Source organism: Cyrtonyx montezumae, unplaced genomic scaffold, assembly GCF_038088225.1.
Source record: "Cyrtonyx montezumae isolate F1298 unplaced genomic scaffold, pur_monq_1.0 scaffold_8, whole genome shotgun sequence".
Lineage (NCBI taxonomy): Eukaryota > Metazoa > Chordata > Aves > Galliformes > Odontophoridae > Cyrtonyx > Cyrtonyx montezumae.
Genome location: NW_027072089.1, coordinates 12911439 through 12933976, shown reverse-complemented (window position 1 = coordinate 12933976; position 22538 = coordinate 12911439). Strand labels below are relative to the sequence as shown.

At 45.7% G+C, this 22538-nt stretch overlaps 1 protein-coding gene across 1 annotated transcript in view; it reads right to left on the bottom strand.

The window, feature by feature from the left end:
• The window catches only part of EXT1 (exostosin glycosyltransferase 1), a 156345-nt gene that overhangs the window by 17319 nt on the left and 116488 nt on the right, over positions 1–22538 (bottom strand). The window contains exons 2-4 of the mRNA XM_065753655.1: positions 9493–9586; positions 5576–5683; positions 2051–2170 (exon numbers count right to left, since the gene is read on the bottom strand). Coding sequence (XP_065609727.1) covers positions 2051–2170; positions 5576–5683; positions 9493–9586 — 322 coding nt within the window. The remainder of the gene's footprint in view (positions 1–2050; positions 2171–5575; positions 5684–9492; positions 9587–22538) is intronic.

Sequence of the window (22538 nt, the reverse complement as noted above, 5' to 3'; positions counted from 1 at the left end):
CAAAGATGTGATCTAATATTTTCACAGGTGTCCAGGATGCAAGGCAGAGGACATCTCCGATATCCTTGTGGACACCTGAGCTGGTGAAGGCTTTTGGTGCACTGATAACCACATATCTGGACATGGTACAGCTCTGAAGAAAGCTGCAAGTATCACCAGAGCACTCTTAACACCACAGTGTTACAAGAGAAGATGGATAAAATCAACCAGAAAAAATAATCTTGCTAGGAACTTGAAACTTAAGGTTTTAAAAAGAGGATATATCGCTTGCAGATTTCTGACAACAGAAATAACTCTCATCTGTTTTATTCCTTGTCTAAGGAAAATTAACTCTGGACAAGTTGAAATGTGAAATGTGTATCTGTTCATATGAACAAAACTCCTTGTAGCAGTCTTTAAAAATTCTAAGAATCTTGAGTAGAACAAAACAAACAAACAAAAAAAAACCAACCCTAAAGCCCTCAAAGCAAAACCACCCTTGCAAACAAATGGAAAAATCCAGAAGATAACTTCAGCACCAGGTATACATTACTTCGTTCCATTAAATTAAACCGTGCAGGAAGATTTCTGTTTTTCTTTTCCTCTTTTTTTGCCTCCAAGCAGGAACTCCAGCTTGTTGGATACCCAGCTGCTTGAGCATTATTAGAGCTGTTCCTGTCCCTGGAGCACCGACAAGGACCAATTTTGTAGCTGGTCCATGCAGACCTAAAATCACACCTGTGAACAGTGGAGAGTGATGTGATGGACCAAGGCCATGGGGCTGCAGGTGACATCTCTTGGGATCAGCCCAGCACTGGTAGGAGAGGGGTAGTGAGGAGAGCTGTGCAGCCCTCTCCTTCTAGCAATCCTTAATGTGGTGTGTGCAAGTAAGGGGCAGATGATGGGCACTAGGTGTACTTCTTCAAGGGTGAATTAGACCCGAAGAGCTGCCATGTGGTTTTCCAGCTTGGCTAGCCTGATCTTGCTGTGGGCTGTGATAATTACCACTACCTCAACACTGCACATGGGGAGACTTGAGTGTGAAGAGCTGTTTCATTAGGCAGCATGGAAGAAGCCATGGGGGGCAAGGAGAGAGTGTGGTAAGGACAGCTGTGCCAGAGACTCCAAAAATGTTCCCTGGGTGATTTCCTTTGCCAGCATAGGGAATTCTAAATGAGTGTCTTGCAGCAGCTGGAAGTAAGTCTGCCATGGGCAACCTGCACTGACAAAGCATGGGCAGCAGCACTCCTTCATGGTCTGCAGGGAAAAAGAAGAACAGCAGGAAACATGGGGCTTTACAACCCTGCACAAAGAGGGCAGTAACTGAAGAGGAATTAGCCTAAGACAAATGCACCAACAAAGCAAGCCACTTTCAGTGGTAACAGTGCATCAAAAATTTTAGTGCAAAATTGCAAAACAATTAGAAAAGAAAACTGCTTTTGAAACTGTAGTCCGGGCCCTACTTCTAAAGAGCCTTTTATCTTTCCTGCGTCCCTTGAATTCAGAAAGAATTCTCTCCACATTCTAGATCATCTGTCTCCCTGTTTAATAGTGGTCTAATTATGACTATTTATTAATATTTTATAGAGGCCTTTCCCTTATCCTGTGTGTGAAGATAAAACGCAGTAACTTACGAGCCCCTATTTTCTTTCAGCAAGACTGACAGCCCCATCACACGACATCAAAATGTTACGGAATGGTCAAGAAGCTTTACAGTCTACTTTTTCCAAAATGAATTCTAGAAAGGTTTCTTAAAGAAACATATCTACTGCCAGTGACAAGGACAGTGATTCGTAAGCCATAAAGCCTTGTGAAGGCAAGATCACACAAGACAACTTTTCCATGAGTCAGACAGCTCCCATTCTTCACTGTGTCAGCTCTCTAATGTGGATACCAACAATGAAAGAAGTATTTCCTTAGGGAAGAAAACTTATCAAGACGCTTGAGTGTTTCTCCCTGTGACCAATCGTGTGTCAGGAAACCCAAGGTCTGATGCTGGCTGAGCACTGGGGCAGCTGGATGGGTAAGGAAACCTCGTTGTTCTGCACGGTCCCAGACAGCTTTTACTCACCTCTAGTGTAGTCAATACAATCTTCTCAACTGAAGAAAAATAAGCCTCCCACAAGAACTGTGTCTGCTGTCTAAGTGCTAGGATTTTATCCTGATGGATAGACCTGATTGTAGAAGGAATCTGTAATACAAGATGTAATATAGTCAGAAGCTTCAAAAACAACGCATTCTCATCAAATTAATATGCTGCTGACAAGCCCTCTCCTCTATTAGCAATCTGCACAGCTTCAGCGCTCCCATCCAACACGGTGTGTGTGCCAACAGTCAGAGCCCTGATGGAGATACAGATGAGACGCAGCCCTTTACAACCTTTGGTACTGGCACACTAGAATATATGATTTTCTCTTCTTTTAATTTGCCTTCTCTCCTTTCTTGGTTGTTTCTATGGAAGCCAAAACTCCCTCTCCCCATCTCTCCCCAGCACTGCGCTGTGGCACCGTGAGCAGCTCCCCCATAAATCCCTCACGCACAGCCTTTCACGGACTGGCAGTTCAGCAGACTGGAACCTGCAGGACTCTGGGTGCAACGATAATCCCCACTCTCAGAGTATATTAAAGGGATCTGGAATTGCATTTACCACAGCATGGCAATACTAAGTGCCCTGAGGAAAATACAGCGACATCTGAAGCAAGACTCCACTTTTTGGGAACCTGTGGATCAAATTGTGTTTTAGTCATTATTGCAGGTGGAAAGAGTAATGTCTCTCACAACACCTGGTATTCACAAGGGAAAACACTGCTTCCTTTTCCCCTGCTCTGTTAAAGCAACATTTTAAGTTGCTTTACCAAGAAAACCCTATTTGTCCTGCTGCAGATTGAAAAATGAGACTGCTGGCTGGATGAGAAGAGGGCTTCCCTTCTATTTCCCATCCTCACATCCCTCTTCCACACTGGAGGGAAGCTAATGAGCATACGTGCCACTGATTAACTTCTTAGGACCTTGATCACGGCCTCCAGTACGCTACTTTGACAATGCAAATTGACATTATCAATGGAATTTAACTGCAATTTGCTTCAATTACAAGGGCTACTCACAGAACCGGAAAGGGTTCTAAGATATTTTGCACATCTGTGCTCATTTCTTCCAGGGATGAGGAGCTGTGCCTCTGCACATACTCTTCTTGTGATTTTGAATTAGGTCACTCTCAAGCAGACATTTTTCACAGAGCTTTCAACTTAGTTGTGAGCTGTAAAAGCATATACCTTGGCTGTGTGATGCTCTCTGCACATCCCAGCTTACTCTAACCCAACACACCCACCCTTTCCTGATCACACTTTGCTTATTCCTAAAACATTCTGAGTGGTGGCAATGACCGTTATTTGTTTCCATGTACTCTTGAATCAGTTTCCTATGAAACATTTTATTTGAGTTGTTAAGCATTTGCATGTAATGAATTTCCACAAGAATCAGTACATTTTTTACTGCATTGCTTTCACTTGGGTCTGGACAGAACACCCCAAAAGACCGTGGCTTCACAGAGTGCTGTGTCAGATGTGATAATCTCAACTCTACTAAGGACACCATTATATGCAGTACAGAATTTGAGCTTCCAAGAGTGTAACGACTGCACACAAGAGGAAATGTTCAGAATGGCAAGGGTGTTTAATTCACCATACTCCCTATATGTCTTTAGGTGAAACCTTCCCTTCAAAAAAGTATGGAAGACAGAAGCCAAACCTCGGTTTTCATACATGTTTTTTTAACCAACCACAACACAGCAGCAATACAACATCTTTTTCTACAATGTTAAACATTTAATCACATTATTTATAACCTTGTATGTGTGTGCACACATGTGAGAGCAAAGTAAGCAATCAGTACTCGTTTGCCACCATGCCCTCTGAATGTGAAGGCCGCTCTGCCTAAGAAGGGCACTGCCAGAAGTCAGGGTTTTGCAGACCAGCCTACACTTGCAGTCCTTCAATGCCAGTGCCAAGGTTAAAAAAAAAAAGCCTTGGTGCCCACTCTCTTGCAACAGCTGGAAAGGAAAATCAGAGCTCCCATTTTCACTGCATTTGCTTATTAGTTATTAATCTACTTGTCCAGATAGACAGGTGGGGAAAATGATGTATTAATACTAATCTGTCAGGATTACACTGGAATTACTAGAACTGGATGACGTCTTAATAAAGGTCATTTCAGTAGTAAGTCAGGGGAAGGGAACAACCACCTTGCAAAAATAAATGCAGAAAGGCTGGATTAAATTCTCCTAGAGCTATGATGAGGAGAATATGCAAATAAAAACATCCGAGCTGCTCTAAAACAGGAAATGAAAAACTGTAACATAACAAAAACATTTCCCAGAGCAGACATTCAGGCCCTCTGCCAGCTCTTTAAAAACACTGTTAATAATGGTGCAGTAGCTGTTCAATATGGAAGCAGCTGTGAGGAGAGCGAATGGCATGTTACCGGAAAGCATGAAGATCAGCAAATTATTATCACTGAAAGAGAGAAATAATTTTGCTCAGAAAAAACCACGCTGTCCTCTGAAGCAAAATCTAAATGCCTTTCGGCTGCAGCTTGTGTCTCATTATCGACAACAGGCAGGACTTCACAGTGCTTGCTAGGCCAGCTCTTTACAAATATTTACATCCTCTGACAAGTAAGTAGGCATCTAATGAGATTTCTAAAGGTACTTCCAATTTCTGGGTGCCAACCCACCTGCACCTCTGAACACTTCTCTCCAGAGATGGCAATAGTTTACCACTTTGGAAATGAGTTAATAATAACAAAATCCTTCTTCCCCTGGGACAAGCCAGCGTGCACAAGTGAGCAGTGTGCTCTGCAGATACCACACTCTACCCCAAAGCTGCAAAACCCACTGTCTGTAAGAAGAGTTCTAAATGTTGTCTTGTCCCCATGAATACATTTTCAAGAGGTCAGGAAGAACAGCAGTGGCACTGTCGCAGAAATGGCTACATACAAGATGCGTAGTGGCTACTGCAGATCTTGTAGGCATTTCTGATTTCTCAGCTCGCTTCTGCTCTATAATCTTGGTGAGATTAACAATGAAGTGATGTGAGCACTGCTTCAGAAAGAAGTGCTGCATATTCTGGACATCAAGAAGAGTCAGGTTGTCCTTCCCATAAAACTGTTAAGCGTTAACTCTGGCCTGAGAGATGGCTTTGCTGAGGAGGCCTTCAGGCCTGCAGTACCAGCAGAGCCCTCAGGTCCAGCTCTTTCTGAAGGTGGAGAGCAGGAACAGCCTTCAGCTTCTTCTCCTTCCCCACAGTCCCAGCTCCAGATAGCCCTGCTCAGAAGGCATCCACCAGAGATAAGGCCAAGCTCTTAGGGAAAATAAGAAAACCTCCTGCGACCAAGCAAGCGGCCTACTGGCTGCAGTGACCTTCAGGTCAGAACACAAATGATGTCATATTAAATGAGTTCATTGCTGGCGTGACACAGACAATCCCTTCATGATAAAAATTCTTTTACAGCTGACCTTTTGGATTCATCTTCCTCATCCGTTTAGGCAGCAGCAGACAACAATCAACCGATCTGCTGACGGTCGCAGTCTTTTTCTTACCTGTAATAGCAACCTCTCATCCCCGATGACGGCAGCCTGCTTCCAATCAATCACTTCCGAGAATGGCAGTTCCCATCCATTGCTGAGCATCACGGGCACACAGGCAGCCTGCACAGAACCACTGCACTCATTAGTGGGTGTACCCAAGCCCAGCCAACAACCAGCACAAGCCCCAGTGCAATTACTGTTTCCTTCATGGGTTCTGCCCAGCACGCATGTGAGGTGGTCAGAAGGCAGGGCGGCAAGGCAAAGAAATTAGAAACTGTAGCCCACATTGCCATGGTTTTCCAGTTTGGGATTGTTCACATCAAGCAAAAGTGGCATTAGAGTGTGGCATTTTAAATGTGGTGCTTATGCTAACAGTTGAGGGCAAAGTTGTTAAAATTCTGCAAATATAACCCCAGAGGGTTTAATACAAACCAACAGTCTTCAATGGCCTTGTGAGGAATTCAGCAGGGATTTAGCTCCCTCAAATTTCATAATACTTCGTGAGGTGAAACAACCCTACAGAAAATACATGCAATGCATAGGTCACTCTGAAAGTAATGCCCCCTATATATTTCCATGGAAACATAAACAGATACAAAGAGCAAGATAGCATTGATAGAACAAATTCTCAGCTACACAGTCACCACCAGTAGCTGTGTTTTTGCCTGTGATGAACAAGAGCCTGCATGCCATGCTTCTAAAGATCTACAGCAGTGGAAGTGACCCACTGGCACTGTCAGCACTGCTGAAATGCACCAGCCACTACCTCACTGTGCTCACATTCACTATTTGGTCTCCACAGATGTTCAGCAAGTATTGGTGAATGTCAATGGGGGATATTTTTTCCACATGCAAAAACTCAATTCCACCCCTTTGCTTTACATGTACTTCCATGTCAGATACCATTCTGCCAGACTGCCCTTCTGCTGCCATCTGTCACTGGGCAACAACACGTAACCGAGTGTTGGTGAGAAGGTTCAGCCTCTGCTGCCACACCACTAACATCCACCTCGGACGTCAGGGGCCAGCATCGTAAAATAGAAGGCACTGTTTTTGGAGCAGTCCTTGCATTCAATTCATGAGCACTGCTTCCCCCTAGGAGGAGTGAATTCCCCATCCTGCTTGGTATCAGCTCTCTGAATACAACTGACTGCACAAACACAACTCATCTTTCATTATCTGCCTATAAAAATTTGGTCTTGATACAAACAAAAAGCATGTACGTTTAGTATCTATTTCTAATCAGTATGGTTTATCTAAATTATTTAATCTTTTACAAGTGGTGTAAATTCCTCTACACGGAGAGCAAGTTTGCAAATATTTGGTAAATAGTGCAACATTTCCATAAACAAACGATCACCATGACATTCTGGTTAGTTGGATGACAAGGTAAGATCCCAGCCAACAGCCTGCTGAAGTGATGAAACAACCTATTACCACAGGATCTGCATCAGCCTGTGCTTTGGTTCCTTTTCTTTGGATAAAGCCAAGCTTCTGAGCTCTGAATATGGCCCAGATTGGGGTCTGTCCCCCTGCACCTCCTGAAGAATGGCATAAAAGGCAACTTCACAGGCTGCTCTACCTTCCTTTTAACATACATTACACAGAGGATCTTAAGACTAGCCACATATCTGCATTATAGCAGTGCTTACAATGTGTAAAGAACTGTGATCTTCTGTGAGGAAATGACATTAGTGCATGAAAAAAAAGCCAACCAGAAAACACTTAGCAATGTGTTTTCATGTTTAAAACATTTCACTGATGTGGATTATGTTTTTCAACATGCCCTGCAGTCAGACAGAAATTGGGAATTCATCATAATCAGTGTATACTGCTGCTAGGCTGGCAGGAAAATCCTCAGTGCCTGCATTTTATCACGGCCAACCTGGAGCCTCCAAGTTCCGAACAGTGAGGTACGCTCTCTGCTTTCTTCTCCTGAGAAGATTTATCTAACAAGAGCTGCATGACTTGTGGCCCACTCAAGAAAATTGCTAAGCGGTGCTTTTCAGAAGGATCTTAAGCCACTTGTCATCCCAAAGAAGACAGTCTCACTTCTCTCTCCGAAAAGGCTGGGGAGGGAACAGCACTTTGAGCGCTCCCTACCCCCCCATGAAGACATGCTGAAGGAGCTGGGCTTGCTCAGGCTGGAAAAGAGAAAGCTGTGAGAAGACTTCATTGCAGCCTTCTAGTATTTAAAAGGGGATTACAAACAGGAAAGGAATCAACTTTTTACTTGAATAGACAGTAGTAGGACAAGGAAGAATGGTTTTAAGCTCAAGGAGGAAAGGTTTAGATTGGATGTCAGGGGAAGTTCTTTACAGAGAGAGCAGTGAGGTGCTGGAACAGGCTGCCCAGAGAGGCTGTGGATGCTCTGTCCTTGGAGGTGTTCAAGACCAGGTTGGATGGGGCCCAAGGTAACGTGGTCTAGTACCAGATCTGGAAGATGGTGGCCCTGCCTCTGGCAAGTGGGTTAGATGATCCTTGGGGTCCCTTCCAACCTGTGTCTGTGACATGATGATGCTATGAGGACTATTTAACTTCACCTGAGTAGAGCAAAGAGGGAAATGACAGTCCAGAACCTGGATCTCTCAGGTACCTGAATACCATTCTTCGTTATGGTAAACAGTACTCTGTGATAGCATCTGGGACACTTGGTGGTTAGTGAAGAGGTCTGCTGTGATAGGACAAGGGGAAACGGTTGTAAACTAGAAGAGGGGAGATTAAGCTGTATGTAAGGAAAAAGCTGTTTACAGTAAGGGTGGTGAAGCACTGGAACAGCTTGCCCAGGGATGTGGCAGATGCCCCACACCTGCAAACATTTGAGATCAGGCAGGAGGGGGTTCTGAGCTCCCTGCTCCAGCTGTTGGTGTCCCTGCTCATTGTAGGGAAGTTGGACTAGATGGCCCACAAGGGTCCCTTCCAACTCAAACAGTTCTAGGATTCTATGAATCTAAGAGAGCTGTTGTGATGTTATTCACTAAAAGCTTTATTGCCAACTCCGGCACACTTCACAAATGGCAAAACAGTGCTTGAAGGCAGGAGCCTGTAGGGTGTCCTCATCTGCCTCCTCTCTGACACCAAGAAAAGCCCCAGCCTTCCTCTGGGAAGAAGTGCCTTTCGCTCTGGCTCCTACAAGCAGGCAGTTCAGATGCAAACCCCAGAGGGGAGTTGCAGCATCTGTACAATCAAGCAGAGCTTAGGACCCCAGGGATGAACTGACACTTGCAAAAAAAAAAAAGGTCACACTGTCTGCATCTGGCGTAGGTCAGTGTTAGTCAGCCTGGGGACAGAAACCTGATCATCACACTGCTGAGCCTGGCTGCTACAGAGGCTCGGGAGCCCCACTGCATTGCCCTCTGCTGCTGGTCAACAGTAAAATAAAGAGACTATGAACCAAAAATGCTTTTAAAAGGTGGAGAGGATTCGGGCGCTGTCCAAAAGCTCCCCAAGATCAACCTACATCCACCTCTTCATGATGGTTCCATCTGGGGCTCTACAATCTCCAGGCCACCTTCAGAACACTCAGCAAGCAGCAGTGCAAGCCGATGCGGGAGCAGGTCTGTTCTGGCTAGGTGACAAGGAAGAGATATTTTGCTACCCCAGGGCTTATCTGCAGAGGTCAGCGTTCCCATGGGAGGTCTCACAGCTTAACAAAATACTGCTCTAGGCTGGTCCAGCCTTTCGGCTTCACCATATTCAGGGAAACCTTTTTTCCTGGAGGTAATGCAATTCAACCTTCAGACGAATGCAGTGCTCAGCCCCTCCTGGGAAGAAGCTGCCAATTGCTCCACAAGTATGAATAGAGGCTTTTGCAAAGTGGATTACTGTCCACAAGGGAAATGAAACACATTTCCCTCCTCCCCACCCCCCCTGTGATTGCACGTCGAACTGCAGCCTGCGCAGCCAATGCTTTAAGCTGTAGCTCTTACCTGCAAGGCTTCCAGAAACCTGAAAGAGCCAAGCCTGCGGCCACGGGGAACCAGACAGAAAGTGGCATTGTGCAGCATTTCACGGTAATCATACCTAACAAGAACAGGGGAGAAAAGAGAAAATTCAATTAGTGGTGAGTCCTAGAGTAACTGGGCATGAAAATGCAAACAGCTGTTGAGACACATCTGGATAAAATCATCTCTGCCCCAGGAGCCCACCTCCAGGTTAACCAGCTCCCCGTACATGCGCGTGTGACCCTCTCACTCGCTGTTCTCCAGCTTCAAGCAGCAGCCACCAAGGGAGAATGCTAGGAGAGCAGTAAGGACACTGAGAACCAAGGAAATAATTCTGCTTTTGGAAAATATATGCAGTGTCTAGATACGTAGGTGTGCATGAATTCTAATAATAAACTTGGATTAAAAGCTTTTATACCAAAGGCACTGTCACGGCACCCCTGTGAACCTGATTCCTATCCAGACTTAGTCAAAGTCATGCACAACTGTGTTCGTTCCTGCACAATAGGCTTGTACAAAGCAAAAAATATTCCAACTCTGCCACACAAATCTTCCTTATCAACCAGGCACTGAAAGAGGGAGAGCATTACAATGACTCTCTTGGCGGTTATTGTGAAGGGTGGTGAGAGGAGGAGGGATAAACTGCTTCAGCAGCCAAATTTTGGCAATTAACCATATAGCTGCAATGACCCCTGCTCCTCTGAGCTAGAACTTTAAAGTTCTTTTGTTTATTTTCCCAATTCCATCAATCACTTCAAAACCATTTACCAAAACTACCCATCATATCCTAACAGTTTCCATCCAGTTATTAGCTAATTGTACTTCTGGCAAACCTGAAGAACTGCAAATGGCATTGACCTCGCAGGAACGCTCAGCTCGAGACAAAAGGATCAGGACTAAATAACCTCTCCTGCTCAAGGGTTTCCGAGACTCTGGAGACAGATTTTGACACTAACTTGTGGCATTGACACTAACTTGTGGCATTGACATTTCCTAACAGTAATAATCTAATTTAACCGTAGTCTGCAGGCACAGCAAGTTTTTTGGATTTCTGAGTCTGTGTGTATATATATACACATACGTATCTCTATAGGATCACACTTTTATATAAAAAAACCCAGATCTATGTTTGCATTCTCGCCCAGGCCAGACAGATGGGAGTAAGCCAATTTTCAATTATAAGCTCCGTCTTTAAGAAGAGACATCTTGCAAAGGCCCATTTGCTTAAACAAGCGTGTACAGCTAATTTGCACAAGAAAAGGTCACTGTGAATGGATTAAGATTATCTCCACTGAGAGTAAAATAAAAACCCTCGTTGCATTAATTAAAACTACAAAACAGACTTCAAAGTACATTCTTTAAAATCGTATCTCAACTTTGGTTAAAACACATATACACATCCCACGTGAGTGGTGGCGATTTCTCTTTCTCAGTGTGGGACACTGACAAGCACCCACGTCTCAGCACTACAGTCAGCAGTGACACAGCACACAGGGGAAAATAATAGGAAAAATTGCCATTTTAAAGAATTCATTTTCACATAGTAGGTCTGAGGCTCATTGCTTTCACTGTATACTGTATGACAGTACATTTTAATAAACACCTAAAATAGAATACCCCTACGGCTGGAACACACCAGTCACAGGGCTTATTCCTGGTGTATTCTAATGATAGCTATCATTAGCAAGCTAAAAATGTAAAACCCTGTTAATATCCCGGAATGCAATAATATCCACAAAACGTCGGTGGCAGAATCAGAGCACAAAGGAAAGCAGAGAAAGAGGCCAGTGAGAGAGAGACCTCCATATGTCGGTGACGTTTTGTACTGAGCCCTCTTCTTTTCATATCTGATTTGCTGGGGTTAGGACAGATTTTTGAAACAAAACAAAAGGATTTTTTTGACCACTTCCCACCCGAAAACCAGTTAGCATCTTGCTCTCGTTTGTGGTTTTTAAAGCTGAACCTGTGATTTATTGCCTAGCTCTGGAATAGCATGGTTCATGGTCATCAAGCAATTTATCTACATCACGCATACAGAGCGAGAGCGCCTCATCCTAACCTTGATGTATGGGCACAAAATTTCCACTCACTTCAGGGAGAACCTGCAAATATAACACGAGCAGACCCAGAGTAAAGCAATATCCATCATGAGATGCTGCAAGCTCGTGCACTGCACCAGGCATCCTCCTCATGGGCAAATTCCTCTGCAGTTTCAACCGAAGTGTTTTAAGGTGACTCAACACCACCTCAGAGTGCAGCACAGAAGGACGCTCCTGATCCCCCTTGGCAAACACCTATTCCTTTGAAATTCTGAAAACGAGCATGCTAATTTTACTGCTGCTGATTCGTGGGCAGCATGCAAAGCCAACCTAAAGGGCTGACAGCAGATAGCCCTGCATGCTCAAGTACAGACTCGGAGAAGGCACTGGCTACAAAAAGCATCACATGGAGAAGGATCCCACAGACCATGTGGCGGACATGCAGCTCCAGGGCAACTGCAAAGCAGAGCTGGAGGCATCTGGCACCAAAAGGCCAATGGAAATAAAATCAGCAGTAGCAGGAAGGATAAAGGATTGAGTACAGACGGGGCTGACATGTCTACGTGATGCCACAGGGCAGCAGGATGCTTCTTCCTTCACGGCTGCTCTGGTCCCACTGTCAACAGCACCTGCTATGGGCTTGGTTTCACCCTAATCTTCAGTGACTTCAGGGCCCACTGGAAGCCAGCAATGGGTCTGGGGCCCACCCACACATGAGAAATGGGATCACCAAGAAAGTGTTTATTTCCAGAAATCTCCTGGTTTATGGCACTGGCAGAGGCCACGTTTCCTGCTCCAGCACCAGCTCCATCTGCACATCGTGCCGTGGTGGCATTCTGTGCCCATCTGGGGGATGGCTCACACTGGGCCATCATTCAAACATGTTACCATTCAAAACGTGCATTCTTTTAAAATGAGAGTTAGGGTTTAAAAGCTAAAATAGGCTGCAGAATTAACCCAAAGCTCCCATCCCCCTGTAAGGATCAGCACTGTGTTTTATTAACTTTCAGGCTTCCTTCCACAATGATTAAGCGCACCACGCTCACAGCTAATACTTCTTTAGGCAGCATAAACAAATAGCTCTATTTGTAATCAATTCTAATGTATTCACACTTTAATTGAAAATCCCCTCCCTGCTCCCACCCATAGCTGGGAAAACACGGACGGTCCCATCTATCACGCAGGTGTAAACACCACAGCGCCGCGTGGGCCGTCAGCATACGGGGAAATGCCGCCCAGCGCAATGCTCCTGCAGTGCTGGCTTCTTGATCCACTTCTTTTTCCTTCTGATGTGTCGACCCCATCTGTCAGCACGTGGTCGGGCTGCTTGGGATTCCCACTCCCCATCATCCCGAGGAGCGTGGCCGCAGTGACTCAGCCATGCCACGCATTCCTCCGCGCAGCTTAATCACTTCCCCATGTCACTGAGCTTCTATAAACTACCCTGGGAAACATCTCACTACCAGTTTTAATATAAACTGTTTTTTCTTTCCCTTTCTGAGTTAAAAGGGCTAGAAAGGTGGCAGGCAGCTAAGACCAGCACACGTGTCCAGCTGCTCAGACATAACAGCTATTATCTACTGTACTTCACCAGGGAGCACACTAGACGCATCCTCTGAACGCTGATAGAGGACACCACCACCAGCAGGAAAACCTGAAGTACAGATGTGTGCTGGTCACCCCTCTGGTGACACAGCATGTGCTCAAAGCCAACCCTATGGTGCCTCCACCAGAAGTCAGATGGAGGAGAATACAGCGGTGTAAACCGCAACAAATGCAATGGCCTCAGCCCAGCGGTATCTATTCTGACAGCGCTTCGTGTAATCCATCTTTTGGAAGACGCTGGAGCTCATCTTGGCACGGACTATCAGTGCATACCACTGCAGATGTCAGATGGGACTAGAGATTTTTCTTTCTTTCCTGAGCCAAAAATTGCTATGGCACTTCACCAAGTACATCCAGGGCTCCCCCCCTGAATCAGTGAACCCACGGAAACACAATGCATCTTCCAAAGGAATCTGGATCAGTGCAAGTGCTATGACAAATACAGACACAAAGCACTTCTAACACAAGGCTTGATGGCAGTGCGTTCCCCTGTTTTCTAATATATTAAGTTTCAGCCGTTAACCAATGGCCACTTTTCTGTGGGTGAATTCTTAATGCAGATGGTTCTAAACGATTGGCTGGAGAGGCCGAAAAGAAACCCACTTTGCCACACGGGGTGTCCCGTTGCTTGGTTTCCATTGAGGTATGTTGGCTTTTAAATAAACTGTCAAGTAAAACTTGGCACTGGAAACACCGAGTGAGTAACTGTCTTTGTAGGAAACCTGACGGCTCAGCTGTGTGTCAGACAGAGAGCTGCCTGAGTCGGAGCTCGAGAGGCTCACGCGCCCTGCTTGGAAGGGTGCCGTCACCACGAACTGCTTGCTTTGGGATTTACAGCCGCACGATGCGTTCAGGTGATCTTGCTGCTGGATAACAGGCTACTGGCTGGCAGTTCATTTCCCTCTCTGCAAGGACTGGTTCTGGAATTAGAAAGTTTGGAGGTGCAAAAACATAATTGGAAAACTTTTTTTTTTTTTTCCTGCTTAAAGGGCTAATTGATTTCACAGGTGTTTAATTATCATTTGCTGTGAGATAATACCTTGTAGTGCCATAAAAAATGGATTTAATTTTCGAGTGCTTGCAAAACCATTGCCAAAGCCAAGTTAGAGCTAAAGCTAGATAATTATTCTATAAATCAAACACACTGCCTCCTTTCTTTGAAATTTTTAATACTTGGCTATAATGATATCTGACGACCTTGAAACTAACATAAAAAGGATTTTCTTGCCAAGTGCTGACAGGCAGCCATTGGAGTATTTCTTTCAGCCTGGCTCATTACCGCAGACGCAGCCAGTCATGCTGCCCTGGCTGCAGAAGCAATGCTAGAGTCGAAGAACAGTGACAGTGTGCACGAGCAATGCTCTCAATGCACAGGTAACGGCTGAGTCCAATTATAAGCACGGGCTGGGACTGAAAATGCTTCAAGATTCACAACAAAAATGCTGCAGAACTCTGCCAGACATAGCAATGGGCACAAAACTTTGCAAATGTTCAGCAACTCACGTCAAGGTACAAATACTTTCTCCTTTCTACGCAAGGAAGCATGCCAGCATCTCCTTTAGTTCAGAAGGCTGGATTAAGCGGGAAGAACAGGCAAGCATAGTTCAGTGTAATGACAAAGGAGCTTTGTTGCAGTTAGGATGGACAGCAGCCATTGAAATCTAAATCATCTTTAAAGTCTTCAATAGCATCACAGTTGTATTCAGCTCATGTTAGGCACAGAAACACTCAGATCCATGAGGCGTTAACATCAATGTACAACCTAACAAATACAAAGTGCTTTAACGATTTTTCACCATAAGACACTTCATCTAAATATATATGCAGACGGCACTGTAAATCTCTACAGCTCGTGCAAAGCACGCTCAAGGCTCAGACTGGCAAAGCTGGCCCGCTGGCTGGCAGCGCAGGGCTCACACGACCTGGAGAAAGCCGTTTTATGCAGCAGTACATGCCTTCTCACCAACATCATTTGGTGTTTAAGGATAATTGCTTATTTAACAAACGTGCCCAAATGCGTCCATAGCGTGTCAGAGCCCAACCCTGGCCATCCTTATCCAGTGGGAAGTGCCCTGCCCTACAGCAGCAGGTCAGAATCGGGTGGTCTTCAGGAGGTCCTTCCAACCCAAACCATTCTATCACCCTAAGCTGCTGGATGAGGTGAAGACAAGACCAACCTGCCCAGATCCTCCATCTCTTCAGGCAACATCAGGAAGGCAGATCCCTTTTGACAGAATTCCTTTAATGATAAACTACACTTCGCATTGCTATGTGCCTCCACCTTGCCATTTCTCTGGAGATCACAAAGTCCTTTTTGAATATTTGAATATAAAGCACCTCATCACGTTGGTGAGAGAACAAAGCTGCACTTCCATATCACTGACAGGGAGGCTGGCAATGAGCAGTGGCACATGCATATGCACTGCGGGGAGAGCTCGGACATCTCCTAACCTTGGCTTCAGCTGCTAAGCCATCCCCATCATTTAGTACAGAAAAATGCAGAACTAAGTTGAAAGTAATACCTAACTCCTGACAGTGCTTTGAACAGAGAGCTCATTTTTAAAATTAGGGATACCACATTCTCTTTCGGAGCGAATTTATTAGGCTTCAGCCTTCTACCAGTGAAGTGGCATCAAACACTTGCCCTAAATAGTCCCAGCTGGCCCAATACCTGACCTCAGATGCTCTGACATTCTACTCACTTTTCACTGCAAAGCCAGTTTTCTTATTGATTTCTTCTCTAACATAAAAAAAAGGGAAGAAGAAAAAAAGCCTACTACTGGAACTGTATTTATTAAAGCATCAGTTTGGATTAAAGACCCAAACAAAGAAAAATTCATCCTGCATTTTCGGAACAAAGAAACAAAATTTTTGCTCATCTGCCACTCAGTCTAATTTTGAGATTAGAGGACATACCTGCGAGCCTCCAAGCACAGAGAAAAGAAAGGAGCATTGTGAGACCTCTCACCCGCCAACACCTGCAGGCTCCGAAGCCAACCACTGTCCGCTGCCTGACAAAAGAAAGGCTTCCAAACCTTTCTTAATTAGTTTTTAAATAGCTCTTTATTGAAAACTTGTGGTAAAAAAGTAAAAATGCTACAGAGGATCAGTTTTATAGAGTTTAGTGCTTCAATATCTGGGGTTACTGAGTGCTTTAACTAACCTAGAAATGTCTGACCAGACTGAAAAGCCCTGCAGAGACAAACATGGACAAAATCAATGCTCAGCACCCATTTACACCACAGTCCAGAAACTGGACCCAGCAGTCTCCTAACTCTGGCATGAAGAGCACCTCCATTCAGCTCCTGTAGGATTTGAACAGGACCAGCAGGATAGCAGAGAGAGCACAAACTGCTGACGACTGAATTAGAAGAGGCTACCATTTCTATACTTGCTTTGAATATCTGGCTGAGCCCTTCACCAAACGATTTAAAACAGTCTGTATGAAGCTTATCGTTTCCTATTCAGCTCCACAGATTTTCCCATTATGGCTATCGAGCTCCTAAGTGGCTTGTTGGCATCTTTAAAAGTTATAGTTCTCTAGATGCAGCATCTAAAAATGGAAAGCAAAGCTGATGTGCAATACTGGCTCTAATTATGCAGGAGTTAATTTCTATGAATGACTAGATTTATTTCAAAAAAAAAAAAAAAAGAGGAACTCTACACACGTGCTGGCAGAGCCCCACGTTGTCTAGGAACTCTGACCCAAAATGTGACCATACTTGGAGGACAAATGAGTTCAGCAAATCCATGGAACAACTTGGAATGAAACAGAGAAGTGAGTTATTTTTACTTGTAAAAAGTCAGCTGCAGCTTAGTCCCCATGAGTGGTAACACCACAACGCACCCAGATCCTTCAGCATTTAGGTTGTTTATTAGTTCTCATACTTGCCTTTATCTCAGGAACTCAAAGTATTTGGTTTCTCTTTTAATAAATGAGGCAAAGCCACCTCAAAAATAGGACTGGGTCACAAACCAGAAACAAAAAGAAAAGCCTAATTCTATGTATTTAAATTTTGCAGCACTGAACTTCAGGTAAAAACCCAGTGCTGTTACAGCCCAGGGGGGTTTCCAGAAATGGACAGCAGGCCCTGATCTCCAGAACTTAATGAGGAACAACTTCTGCCATAAATCCAAACAGGAGTGCAAACCGCAGAAGAGCAGTAAAGTCAGCAAATTTATTTCTTATTGCAGTCAACAGTGACTACTAAAATAATTTTCATTTTCTAGCAGAGAGAAAGCAGGACGAGAAACACAAATGCACTGACAGTTGTTTTACAGTGATGCCTCTCATTCCTGTCCCTGGCACCATTAACACAGAGCTAAATTGGGCCATGCTAAGAACCAGAGCTGTGCTCCTCAGCGGAGCCACAATGTGATCTGTCGCTCAGCAGACCCTCTCCTCCTCTGTGCTCTCATTTCTGCTGACATAGTCAATCAAAAGGTAAGTTTTCTACTACCTGCTCTACTCAGCAAAAAAGGCAGCTAGGAAAACACAATCCCTCTGCTACCTCTGCATCATCAGGACCCCTTTGGAGCAGGACTCCCCCTGCTGAGGCAAAGCAAAGGGCAAGCTGCACCCAATCCTCGCACATGGAGAACTGCAGATGGCTTTTGTTTGGCTGTTTTGACGTCTCATTGTGTTGATTACGCAACCTCAGTGGTCTTCAGTTGACATTACACCAGATCAGGGCAACTTCATTCCAGTTAGCGCAGCTGGAGGGGGTCTCACCCACACCCCTAATGGTAGCACACAGGACTACGGGGTCCCAGCTCGGGCGTGCAAGACCACTGTCTAAGAATGCCACATGCACTCAAGCATACTTACATGTATGTACTTTTGTACTGCCTACAGAGGACTTTCATTTGGATACCAGCAATATACATGCTTATCCTTCTCTTGCCTGACCCCGACCTGGAACAGAAAACTCATATTACACTACCTAAACTGCATGCTAGCCCCGTTCTGTGTACTGCTTTCCATTTGCCTTGCAGAGTCCTTGGGAGGCCAGATACCTGCTCGTGGTGAGCACCTGGCTGCTGGCTTCTGCATCCCTAGTGCATCAGTGCAGCGTGAGGCAGCTGAGTTTGCCCAGACCCAGCCCGTGTTTCTCACTCCACATCGATGCCTGTCGCTGTGCTCGCCACTCAGCACTGTGCTGGATCATCTGCTTCAGGTTTTAGCATTCCCGCCCCACTGGGCAGTGTATGCCTGAACATGCTATGTCTGTTTGCAAGCTAATATATTATTTATAAAAACTATTCAGGCATAGCTGCAAAGATATGAAACATTTATCAACAAAGGGACTAGTTTGTCATTTTAAAATAATTATGCTTCTTTAAAGAAAGCAACAAATTCAGTTGCCCAGAATTATTTATTAGATTGCGCAGACATGAAAGGGCTCTCTCTCTTTCAAAGGGAGGAGTCTGCGGCCCAAACAAAGCTTTCATGGAAGCCAGGATACAGCCAGGCACCTACTCCTGCCCTGCTGGGATGCATGCGGTGCAGGCCCAGCACCACCTGGACAAACTCCTTAGCTCCCTGTATGCTCCCTGCACCGCACTGCTTCTTTATCCCTCCTCAAGCACACCAGTCACAGGGACAAAAGGGAGCAGAAAGGCATTGGTGTGCAAGTGCACAAGTCAGAGGGACCTGTGCTCTGGTGTGCTTTACAGCTTGCCAAGGAAAACACGATAGTCCAGACAAAAAGGCTTAGGACGGGATGCCAGCAGTGATCAGATTAGTCCAAGGAATGACATCTCTTCAGCCAAGTGCTAACAGCTAGCAGATGGAAGGAAACGCTTGCCCTCACGATGTTGACTGCCGCAGAGGCCACACGACGACACGCAACCTCTTTTTTATACAGGTGTGTTAATTCTGATATGAATTTTAAAATCTGTAATATGAGATTTCCTTTGTGTTTTCTTTGAACCTTCCAGAGAGAAGCACGGTGTAGGAACAAAGATAACCGTAAAGGAGGCTTTTATGCCAGGTAACATCAGCGTCCTACCTCTAGTAAGCAGTACCTGCAGCACCCACTCTAGCTGCTGAGCAGGCTGCCAATTCCCTGCTGAGTCTGGGCACTGTGTGCCATGTCCCCAAGAGGGACAGGCAAGCCCGCCAGCTCACTCTGCAACCTTCCCAGCAGCTGCTCTCCCTCAGCTCCCTCTTGCAGACTCCAGATGGTTTTTGACACAGGCACCTTCGTCCAGCAGTGCTGGGCAAGTTGGTAATTTCTGCCAGCATGGGGGGCTAAAAACGTGCTGACCTGGAGCAAGAGTTTTTAGGCATCCTCATGCAGTGCAGGCAGGCGTCTTCCACGTATAGTTTAAGGGACTATAAAATGCAGTAAACCAAAATACTCTGCAGTGCTTGGCATCTGAAATAAGGCATTCTGCTTCAGAAAGCAGCAATTCTGAAAAGGACTACAAGGTCACCACAGACAAGCAACTTAAGGCTGTTAAACAGGAGTGGACGAAGCCTAATACACAACAACCACCACGTACAGGGGAGACATATTCCCCGTGTAGCCAGGGCTGGTGACACAGACACCAGAAAACATTCAGTGCTAATACCCTGCACTTCAAAGGATGCTGAAAAAATGAAGACAGAGAACAGGTACAGAAAAATTATTTAAGGGACTGCAGTACGTGCCTTGCTAAGAGAGACTTGACCTACGCTTGTTCAGCTTATCAGTGAGAAGGGTAAGCAGCAGCTTGATTACGGCACCAAGTGTCTCTGCAGGGAGACAGAGGAGATGAGAGTTCTTCAACCCGCCGAGAAAGGACACAACACCAATCAGAAGGTGGAAGTTAACTGCGAAACAAACATCAATAGAAATCTGTCCCCACGTCCCAGCTCCTGGTGGCTTTTCTACAAGAGAGAGTTCCTCGGGTGGGCAGGGATTTCTTTCCCGGCGGACACGCATAACTCAAGCCCATTTGTGCATTCAGCCCCAGGGGTAAACCGGGTGACCCAGAATGGCTGCGATGCGCAGGAGATCAGACAAAGTAATCTCGTGGTCCATCTGGCCTTCCGTTTTCTGTAAAAGCTTCTAATATCTTTTGCCTTCTGACTGTCCAGAGCACCAAACCACTACTTCCAATATTTTAGCATGCAAACTTCATCAAATTAGATTACCACTGAAATGGGTGGGGACGTTAAAAGGGACAGCAGCTTCTGATAAGCAACTCCCGGACGGTGTTAGCTCACTCTACTAACCATTAGCAGGCTGAATTCAACAACAAAAAACCTCTAGAATCTCTGCTCCTTCAGACTAAGGCATTCAGGTTACTCAAGAACAGTTTCTCTGATGAAGGTACAGTCTCAGAAGCACCTACGGTTGTATGAAGAGCAGTGTTACGTGTCTGTAGGTCTCAAGTTTGTGCCACTCTGACAAAACTCTTATGGGACTCCTCTACACGGATGACCACTGGGACCAGAGCACCAAATGAAAAGATTTGCTCTTCAGTGACCACTTTGGTAAAATTAATTGTGGCATTCAGGCATTTACAGGGAAGAAGGAAGAAAAAACAAACAAGAAAATCTGATGGCTAGGTGGAAATTTTAAAATGCTCTTTTTAATGGATTACTGAAACCTTCCGGAGCTCATCTGCAGATACTGGAAACAAGAATGGATAAACCTAGAAGCCCAGGGATTAGCAAAGTCATTACGACAATCACATTTTCCTTATGCGGAATATTTTTGCTTTCTCCTCCCTGCATCTCTCAAAGGTTTATGATCTCTGTCTGGTAACGCAGCCAGCTTTTCCACTGAAATGCACCAAGTCCTCTATAATTTACTTGGAAATATTGGCATTTATTATCCCTCGCAGCGAGCAGTTCTGTTTAAAAGTATTTTCTCCTCACAGACTAAGACTTCATCAGAGGAGGACTTTAAGAGAAGAGCAGATGGGTAGATCCCGACCTGGCTTCAGCCACCCTGTGTTCAGAGGGGTGGAGGTTTGCAGACTTCCATCAGGCCTCAGCTCCTCTCTCTCGAGCTGTGCCCTCCTCTCGCCCTGTTGAGATGCCTTGCCAATGGCAGAAAGCTGCCCAGGGGAGGAGGTGGGCAGCTTGCACCATGCCCAAGGCACAGTGTGGAGCTGGCTGTGCTTACAGGGCCTCCTTGCCTCACTCAGCCCAGCACCCCACAGTGGCTGACACACCGTGTGGGGAAGGAGAGCACAACTGCTGCCTCGTCAGATTCCCTGAGGTTGTCATGGGAGAGCTTGGAAGGAATTTGGAAAAAAATGAAGCCTCTGCAGTGACACATGACTTTACTGTCTGTCCCAGCACTGCCACAGATGTCAAAGCCTCAGCAAACAGTGCCTGAATGAGAGATGTGTCAGAGGAGCTATGGCATAGGGGTGATGATATTAACCCCTTCTTCTGTGAGTTTCATTACAACCAGTGTTTTCCAATCTTATCAACCCTTCGAGTCCCGACAAATGTGCAAACTCATCCTGAACAAGGACAGTAGACCACTACTCACACAGATGAGTACTATGGGGAATCATCCATGAGCCCTCTGCGTGCATTTTATCACAGCTGGAGCCCCTGGGGTCTGCCCAGGGATGAGGTGGAGATTACTGTCCCTGGAGGTTTTCAAGAAATACGCAGGTTGGACTAGATGATCTCAGTAGTCTTTTCCAACCATAGTGATTCTTACTGCACCTCTGTTCCACCCACAAGCAGGAAAGGTTGCAGGCAGCTTGGGATGGAGGTAGATGTGCTGGAGCACAGAGCCTGAGCATGGCAGTGCCATGCTGCTTCCCTGGCCATATACCCAGGTCTTGCCACAAGCTGGCACCTGCCTCATCCAATTTAACCTCCAGGCAGCACAGAGCCCTATAATCTCCAACGTGCAGATAAGGAGGTAATGTTGAGGTCAGGACAGAGCAGGCTCAGGGGATGGCCAGACGCTGCGTGGGAGCAGGAGCCTCGAGCTGGAGGCTGCAGCTGCCCACAAAAGCCAAGCTGGGTGTTTTGGTTGAGCAGGATTGCAAGGCCAAGAACGACACAGGGACATCCTCTTGGGCTGGCAGGTGTCCAGGCCTGGTCCCTTTGGGTGACAAAGGACAGGATGGCAGCCTGCAGCCTGGCTCTCATCTCCACGCTGCTGAGCCACATCAGGAATTACAGCAAAGTCAGTTTTTGCACTTTACTGATCTTTTGCTAGAACTTTGCTAAAAGCCACCTTCAAATCCTGAAAGCACGCAGCTTCCTGCAGCAGCCCTAGGACACAAGGTGCTGGTCTCCATGCGCCCAAAAGAGAGCATGTGAATGCGGTGGGTTGTTATGATGCTCTCTGCCCAGAGAGACAGCACAGCAGAGAGCATCCCCTGCCACCTCACCCCTCTGGCTGCACAGCTTGGAAGACCTGA